At 55.6% G+C, this 9,060-nt stretch overlaps 1 protein-coding gene across 1 annotated transcript; it reads left to right on the plus strand.

The window, feature by feature from the left end:
- Positions 1-1,027: 1,027 nt before the first annotated feature.
- LOC123831548 (phospholipase A2 group V-like) lies at positions 1,028-8,814 on the plus strand. Its single transcript, XM_045858443.1, has 5 exons — positions 1,028-1,111; positions 4,287-4,336; positions 5,488-5,632; positions 7,445-7,551; positions 8,246-8,814. The coding sequence occupies exons 2-5, from the start codon at positions 4,297-4,299 to the stop codon at positions 8,368-8,370; spliced, it is 417 nt and encodes a 138-aa protein (XP_045714399.1). The 5' UTR covers positions 1,028-1,111; positions 4,287-4,296; the 3' UTR covers positions 8,371-8,814.
- The last annotated feature ends 246 nt before the right edge of the window (positions 8,815-9,060 follow it).

Raw genomic sequence — 9,060 nt, forward strand, 5'->3', positions numbered from 1 at the left:
TGTAAGTGGAGGTCAGGGTGGGGACATGGGGGTCAACACAAGTGGAGAATGGAGACAAATAACATCACCCCCCCACCCGTGTCCTTGTGAGAACACCCAGGGGGTCATTAATTGTTAGCATGATTTTGCCACTGCTCTGTTACAAATGCATTCAGTCATTTAATCCTAGTGACTGCAGGCTAGGAAACTCCCCTCGGCCCTGAGGTGAATGAAACAGCTGGTAGTGGGGAGACAGGATTTGCACCCAGAACTTGGAGCTGTGATGGTAACCGCTGAGCTGCACACTTCCCCACTCGGCCTCATGTTCTGCGGGCCATCCCTGCCCACGAGCCTCCCCGGTGGCCGGGAGCCGTTATTCTCACGTGTCCCAGGAGAGGAGAGGAGCGGTGACTTGCCCGGGGCCCCTGCGCAGCTACTTTGTGGGGGGCCTCCCGCTTATGCTCTTTAACTGCAAGGTGGTGGTTTCTCCTCAGAGGGAGGAAATGCAGGGGTTTGGTGGGGAGTTGGGGGCAAAGAAAGGCGCCAGCTGGGCTCAGAGACAACATTTTGCTTTGACTCCAGGACAGAGAGAGTTGGGGTTGGCAGGTGGGGACCGACAGGAAGAGAATGGCGTCAGTCTGGAGGGGGTGCCTCCTGGCTGTCTCTGGGATGAGGCCCAGCGAGACAGAGTGAAATTCGAGCAGGAGCGTGGGCTGGAGGCCTTGACAGGGACCCTGGTGTGGCCCGAGGTGGGGGAGCATGGGGGTGGGGAGGGCGTCTGCATGCAGAAGGGGGTTCTAGATCTCCAGCTCTGGATGGAGGAGAGCTCTGGACTGGGGCTGGGCCAGCCAGGCAGAGGTCACTCTCCCTCTCGAAACCCACCCAGGCGCCGTGATGTCCTTCAGAAAACAGCTGCTTCTGAACACAGGGGGGTGGGGAATCCTGAGAGGTCAAAAGAGGAGAAGTCAGACTTCCCATGTGAGTACCAGGAATCTTGGAGTGGGGCGGGGACGGGGCGGGGCGGGGGAGGTGAGAGGGGGCCGGGGAAACCCTTAAAACCCGGCGGGCCCAACCCCTGCATCTCCCCCAGGCCCCACAAAGACCCAAAGACGACGCAGAGCTGGTCTCCCAGGTGAGGAGTCTCATTCTGGGGGCTGCCTTACGTGAGGGGGGTGATAGGGGCGGGCACGGAGAGGGGCTGTCAGACGGGACACCGGCCCTCCAGGGCTGGCCCCACAAATGGCAGGGAGGTCCCACAAGACTCCTGTGAGTGGGGTCTGGGACTTTTCATCCTTTCCAGCTGGAGGGCGTGAGCTGAGGGGGTCCGGGTGGGGGGTGGGGCAGGGCTGCACGCGGACTTGGAGGATCAGTCTGTCCAATGACCCGCCACTCCCCGGCTGCCACATTTTCATCCTTGGTCACCATCTGTCTCTGCTGTCCCCTCTGTCCCCACCCCTCCTGACCACAGTCACTGCTCCACTCCAAAATTATCTCCTGGACACACTCATTGTCCCCTGTGGCCACTTGATAAACATAGCCAGCCCCACACCGTTCCCCTGGGGGTCTGCTTTGGGCTTCCCTGACGTCCCTTCTCCCTGTCCCCAGAGCAGCTGGTTCAGAGGCTCTGCCACCTCCTCTGGGAAAGTTCTGTTCTCTCAGACCCTTCGCGTGGGGCCTCCACTCACGTCCACAGCCCGTGTGCCACGGTGTTCTAAAACGCACCGGGGTTTAGGTCTTATTCAGGTATGATGAGGCCAACAGGAGATGCACCATTTAAAAGGTAGTTTGTTACTCACGGTTTCCAAGAGACGGGAACACACGGCACCAGGCAGGGCCGCTGGGAAAGCACCAGGGTCGATCAGGGGGCAGAAGAAATGAGCGAGAGTATGATCCAGAGTGCAGGAAAGGACAGCTTGGGGGTGGGGTTGTGGTCTGTCCGTGGCCCTGGGGTGAACTAGGGCAGAGGAAACACTGGCCGGGAGCCGGAATGTTAAATAAAGGAGGTGGCTGGGCAAGGGAGTTCAGGATTGGTCGGTTTGTCTTCGGCTATCTCCAGGAATGAGCTAGTCCCGGGAGGGGCTGTCTCTTCCCAGCCCGGCAAGGCCCCCGGCATGGCAAAACACCCTAAGGTACAGAAAAGGAGCAACACAGTCTCTACTCAGAGGCTGCTCCAGGGCAGTGGAGTCCGGTCGGTCAAAGGAGCTGAGCCACATCCCTGGGCTGAATCCTTGGACAGCTCACTTCCCCCTCCCGGGCCTCGATTTCCTTGTTTGTAAAATCAGCAAGTGGTGTTCTCTCATTCAACAAATGACTGTTGAAGGGACAGACGCTGTGCTGGCAGGTCTAACAGTTCGCTCCTGCTGTGGTCATCGGCAGGTTTCAAGAGGCAGCGGGTGGTGCCTGGCCCCTTGTAGGTGCCCAGTACACGGTAGTTGGCATCTTCCTCCCGCCACAGCCCCATGAAGCCATGAGAAAGAATCCTGTGGAAGAGTAGGGTCCACGGCCATTGGCTTGGATATGTAGAGTCCTCAGAGCAGAGGCCATGCGTGGACAGAACCCTCAGGAATAACCTTGGAACTCAGAGGAGCCTCATGAAGAGGCCATCCCAGCAGCCAGGAGCCCTGGAGTTGCAGGTTGTGTGTTTGGAGCCAGGCCTTGGGAGGGGGCCCGGGGCTCTGGGTAGAGCACTTGCAGAAGTGACAGCTGAGGGGACTGGAGATGGCAGGGCACCGAAGCGGAAGTGGTGGCAGCCCATTGGCCAGCTGAGCAGCTGCAGATGAATGAGGACTTTGGGATGAAGAGACGAAAGGGAAGCAGGCAGCTACTGGTAAAGCACCCTGTGAGACGCCAAGTTCAAATCAGGCACTGGTCCCAGAACATGGAATTTCCTCTCCATCTGGATGTGGCTTGTTGAACTGCAGGCCAGTCATTCATGTGTCTGGTGGGAAGGGCAGCTGGGGCCTGTGAGTCCATGGGATAGCGCTCCAGGCTCGAAGGAGAGCTCACCCCTCCAGGGAGGGGGGCTGTGGGGTGCACTGAGGGGTGTTCGAGGCCTGGGTTTGCACCCTGCCTCCACTTCTTGCTAGCGATGTGACTTCTGGCACGTTCCTTGAGCTCTCTGAGCCTGCACTAGTAAAATGACGACGCTGACACCAGTCCTTCAGAGGGCTCACGAGTGCCCAGGGTCAGCTTACTGGGGCACCCTGCCTGGGGCCCACGGAAACGTTTCAGTTTTAAATTCTTTTAACATTGAAGAAAAAGTGCATATAACAATAGTGAATCCAGTGTCGATTGCATTCGTTTTTATACCAATGCAGTTGTAAAATATACTGTAAAAAGAATTTTTTTTCCGAGAAAGAGGACTATAGAGGCAAAAGTGCTTGGGACCCCCAAAAGCCCTAACAAGGCCCTGAAAGCCGCATCCCATAAGGTGCGCCCTTGCTTCCTCCCTGAGCACCTGCTTCGGGCTGGGTGCTGTCCTCAGTGCTGGGAGACAGGGCTGATCCTGCCAGCTTCTGCCCTCAGGACACCGGCAGAGCCCTGGCTGGTGTGGCTCAGTGGGCTGAGCACAGTGGGCTGAGCGCTGGCCTGTGAACCAAAGGGTCGCTGGTTGGATTCCCAGTCAGCACACTTGCCTGGGCTGTGAGCCAGGTCCCCAGTAGGGGGCGCTCGAGGGGCAGCCACACATTGATATTTCCTTCTCTCTCTTTCTCCCTCCCATGCCCTCTCTCTAAAAATAATAAATAAAATCTTAAAAAATGTAACAACCCAGCAGAGAAGACAGCCTCGAACAGGCCCTCCGCACTGTGAGATAAAGGAAGATGAGACTTTACACCATCAGTTTCCCTCGTGTCCTCCCAGCCCTGATGCTGTCTCTCCCTTTGTCCAGGGTTCTTTCTCCCTGCCACCTCCTTCATCAAGTGCCCCGCCCAGCTGCGTCTGTTCCTGCCCCTCACTTGTGCCATCAAGTCTCTGCCCACTGAAGACCCCCACCTGCCCCTCTGGTCACTGTTGGCCATTTTCCATGGAAGGGGCAGTTGTGTCAGGGTGTTTGTGGTCAGGGGCCTTTTTGATGGGACAGTTCCCTCCCATCTCTATAGGGGATAATACCCCGCAAATGTCCCTCTGCCCACAGAGACCCATTGAGTCAAGTCCTTGAGGTGTTGCCTCATCTCTGCCCACTGGAGTTGCCCATTTTTTGACCAATGTGAGACGGTCGGGTCTGGTGGGAAGCCAGGGGTAGGGTCGGGATGGGCCGTGGGGACGTCTCCTGATAAGTATGTCATGGGGTGTGTTTCCTTTTCCAGAGTCTCTGAGATGAAGGGCCTCATCATGCTGGCTTGGCTCCTGGTTTTCAGTAAGTGCTGGCCCCTGGCCTTTGAACTTGTGACCAGATTCTCCCCTCTAGGAACCCTCTAGGGTGGTGGAAAGGAGACTAGTGTCTGAGGCAGTAGAACTTAGGTTTGAATGGGGGCCCCGCACTTACTGTGCGGATGTTGGCAGGGTCTCGGCCTCCCCCAGCCTCTGTTTCGTCGTCCGTGGCGTCGCCAACAGCCCACCAGCAGGGCTGTGGCGGGGTCCTGGGGGACATACAGGGCTGTGCTCCATGGAGAACATGTGGTATTGAGGTCAAAGCAGGAGGCAGACAAGAAGGAAATTAAAAACAATCACCTTATAGAAATATCCCACCCCAGGGTCCCTGGTCATTCTCTGCTCAGGCCTGTCCAGGTTTCTATTCACCCCTGTGGGGCCACCTCCCAGCTGGCGGCGCCTGCACAGCACAGGGGTCTGTGTTCAGGCCTCCCCTGCAGCCCCTGACAGGCCGTCCTGCTCTTGGGGGTCTCCAGACCCCTGAGGACTCCAGGGGGAGCAGGAGGCCTGGAGCCTCTGGTTAAGGCGAGCTGCCTTTCTTCTCTGGGCCTCATTTTCCCAGTTTGCAAGGTGAGGGAGCTGGCTTCAGTGACCTCTCAGGGGCCCGTCCTACTCACAGAGCCTCGAGCTCTGAATGGTGCTGTTAGTGGCAGGAGGGAGAGGCACGTGGTTGGGAGATGTGGGAGAGCTGGGCGGCTGGCTTCATGTACATACCGTGTCAACTCTGCCTCCTGTTCCTGGTCACTCCGTTCGTACCCGCCACTGTGCACGGAATTTACAGTACACCGTTTGTCTCGTTTTAAACTGGTCACAACTCTAAGAGCTGGCGTACATTTTAGGAAACGGAGGAAACCGAGGCTCTGAGCGATAAGTGACCCACTCAGCGTCATGCCGTGAAGTACTGGCAGGGCTGTGGTCTGGATCCGGGCTCTCTTGGTCTCAAGTCCACACTTGAGACCGCTGCCCTACGCTGCTTGCCCTCGCCTTCCTGGTCCCTGTCCCACTGGTGGGGAGGATAAAAGAAGAGACCTCTGCCCCCTCACCAAGCCCCCAGGTGGGGGAGAGGGCAGGGGCATGCTGGGAGAGCGGGCCTGTGCGACTGGGCCTGGGTTTCAACTGGGGACGGGTGTCTTTCAGGTGCGCCTGCTGTGCTGGGAGGCATCATGGAAATGAACCAGATGATCGAGGAGGTGACGGGAAAGAATGCTGTGATAGACTATGGCTTCTACGGCTGTTACTGCGGCTTGGGCGGTCAGGGGACCCCCAAGGATGCTACTGACCGGTGAGCTGAGTATCCCCCCTGCCCTTCTGCTCTCAGCTCTACACACACATGATCTCCTCTGACTCCGTGAATATCAAAGCACCATTCCACAGATCAGAAAACGGAGTCTCGATGAGGTTAACCAACTTGCCCAGGATACACCTAGTAACCCTCCGAATCTCAGCGGCCTAAGTATCAGATGGTCTACTGCTACGTAACAAATCACCCTAACATGTAATGGCTCAAAGCGATGATGGCCACTGATTTTGCTAAGAATCTGCCATGTGGCCAGGGCTTGGTGGGATAGCTTTAACCGGCGTCAGCTTGGGCACCTTGACTGAGGCTGGGTGATCCAGAGAGCTTACCAGAGGAACTGAGCAGAAGGATGGCGGACACTGGGATTCAAGTTTCTCCCTGCTGAAGTGGCAGTTCCCAGACACGCAGGGACAGGTCGCCCGAACGCTCTATGTGGCGGTAGATTAGAGGTGGGGACTTCAGTATGGACCCCGGCTAGCTTCCTGTAGATGCGGATGGTCACAAATGGAAATGTGCATACATCTGTGTATACACAGGGTTATCGGTAATACAGACACATACACATATTTTTGCTCTGTCAGCTGACAGGACCTAAAAGAAACAACCCCTCAGTTGCAATAAGCAACAGCTAGTGACCAGAACTGGTTTCTAATATCATTCTCCAAGGAACCAAGGCTCCTTGGAGAAATGGATGATGCCAGGACCAGGGTGAGAAATACGCAAGATGAGGCTGGAGCTTCTTACAACGCAGAAAGTAGGGATGCGTGCACACAAAACCCAGCGCACCCCAGACAACCTCATATCAACAGAGACACGTCCGAGAGCACAGGAGCCAAGGGAAAGCGCCCCCCTCTGGCCAAAATGCAAGTAGTTGAGCAAAAAAACAGAAGCACATAACCGTAGTCTTAATATGAGAAAAACGTTCAAGAAATCCCAGCAGTAGGGCATTCTGCAAACATGTGACCAGCCCCCCTCAAAACTGTCAAGGGCTTTAAAAACATGGCACATGTGAGGAGCTGCCACAGCCAACAGGAGCCTAAGGAGCCCTGATGACTGGATGTCGTGTGCGGACGACAGTAGGTAAAACACAAAGACAGCTGAATAAGCTGTGAACCCTTTGCAATAATGAATCAATAACGATCGATTATTGATTAGTAATTGGTTAAATTACTTAGTTAACATTGGTTTGTTAATAGTCACACATGCATCCTATTAGTATAAGATGTTAACAATAGGAGAAACTGAATCTGGGGTAATAGGAACACTCTGTACAATGTTCTCCGCTTTTCTGTAACTCAAAAAAAATTTTTTTATGCAACCTGCTACACCTAATACACTGGAAGTTTATTGTTTGGTCTTCTAACAGCTCAACCAACCATGTTGATTGTGGGACCCAGGTTCCTTCCACCTTGTGGCTCTGCCCTTCCCTGCAGTCTCTGAGCCCTTGGCTGGCTCATCACTCAGCTGGGAGACGCAGAAAGAGAGAGAGGGGAGGATAATGTGTGAGGTTTTTATGGGTAGGTCTGGATGTGGCGTGCCTGGCTTCTGCCCACATTCTCCAGGCTGGAACCTGGTCATGTGACCTTGTGTACCTGCAAGGGAGGCTGGGAGATGTAGTCTCATTGAGAGCTTAGGAAGACAAAGCACGTTTATGAGCTGCTAGCCAATGGCAGGCCGTCCTAGAGGAAGGGCATATTATTGTTAGATTCTTCCTCTGCCAGACTGCACCCACTGACGTGGTCTCTGCCTAAGTGGCACACCCCTGCCACTTAGGATCTAAGTGTGTCACACTGACAGGTGCTGCATGGAGCATGACCGCTGCTATGATGTGCTGCAGAAGAAAGGCTACGACACCTGGTCGCACTATTACAAGTACAGATACTCACGGGACGTGATCACCTGCGGTAAGGCTGGGGCTTCCCATTCAAGCCGCTGGAAGAGCCTGGGTCTCTGCTGGCTCTGAGTTCAGCTGCCCCTAGATGTCAGTCAGTCTATATTTTGGGAGACAGAGCTGGGGGGCCAGTGGGGCAGAAACACTGCACCTGTATCTGACCTCTTAGACTGAGCCTTCAGTAGTGCCAAATGCTTTGCATACTCCCTTTTACTTGCTCCCTGAAAATGCCCTGTGAGTAGGTTTAGTTTCCCCATTCTCCAGATGAAGAGACTGAAACTCAAAGGCTTGCCAGTACACACAGCTAGAGTTGGGATTCAAGTTCAGGTCCACCTGAGTTCAAAGCTAAGTCTGGGTATGATGTCTCTATGGGAACTGACTGGGGTTCCTTCAGAGCAGGGGCAGTCCCCACCATCAGGCTGGGAGCTCCCTGAGGGCACGAACTGGGAGCCCCTGGGCTGCAACCTCCCCCTGGGCAGCGGCTGGGTCTCTCCCGTCAGAGTACGCCCCCCCCGGCCCCTCCCCGCGCCCTCCAGTGCAGACGCTGTGCCTCCCCCATCAGGCTGAGCACACCCGCAGAGCAGAGAGCAGACTAAGAATCTGCTCAGCCTAGAAGCAAGTCCTGACTGAAGCAAGCCTGGGGGTCAAGGTCGGGAGAGCGAGTGTACCTTCTGTTACTCATTCTGCTTTGGGCGTTCTGTGTGCAGAGCCTGGGCCCCGCCTCCAGGTGCAGCTCTGCACCTGTGACCAGAAGTTGGCCTACTGCCTGAAGAAACACCTAAAGACCTACAACCCTAAGTACAGACACGTCTTCAAACTCTGCTGCACCTAGTGACCCTCAGTGAGCTCCTCCCAGATCGTGACTTTCGTCCCCCGCTTCCTACACAACACGCAGCTTTCCAACTCTGAGCTCCTCAGAGAGGCTCCCTGGTCTTGCCCCTTGTTTTTTCCTGATGGTCGCTGGCCTGGGAGGAGCCCCAGGGCCACCCTTCCCTCCCCACAGAACCCCCAGAGATTGACTCCGGTCATGGGACTCGACAAAGTCGAGGTCCCTGGCCTCTCCACTTGTGAGGTCAGTCCTTCTGGTGCCCAGAGCTCCCTCTTAACTCCGGGCCCATCGCTGTCGACTCTGAAGACAGAGCCCAGTCTCCGGGAGGAAGGCTTCCCTGGGATGCATTTACTTCTCGGTTTCTGCTCAACAAGAAGCAAAATTAACGCTGTAAATCTGACATGTGAATATTAAACAAAATGCCTCCTCAAGAGCAATAGCAAACCACACAGGCGTTTTTCTCTGCTGTGGGGGGTTTCCTGCGCCTTCCTCTGTCTCTGGGCTGCTCAACCGAGAGGTGACCATGCCCTCCGAGACAGAAGGTTTTCTGAGGTGAGTGTCAGGCCTACTTTGGGGCTTATCTCCCTAAATCTTGGGGGTCCTCTGGAGCCAGGCACTGGGTCTCATGTTCCTTGAGGGGTGGGGAGAAGATAATTGACAGTTCCACCAGCGGGGGATTCCAGGCCAGAGAGG

Source organism: Phyllostomus hastatus, unplaced genomic scaffold, assembly GCF_019186645.2.
Source record: "Phyllostomus hastatus isolate PE091 unplaced genomic scaffold, TTU_PhHast_1.1 phas_scaffold_182, whole genome shotgun sequence".
Lineage (NCBI taxonomy): Eukaryota > Metazoa > Chordata > Mammalia > Chiroptera > Phyllostomidae > Phyllostomus > Phyllostomus hastatus.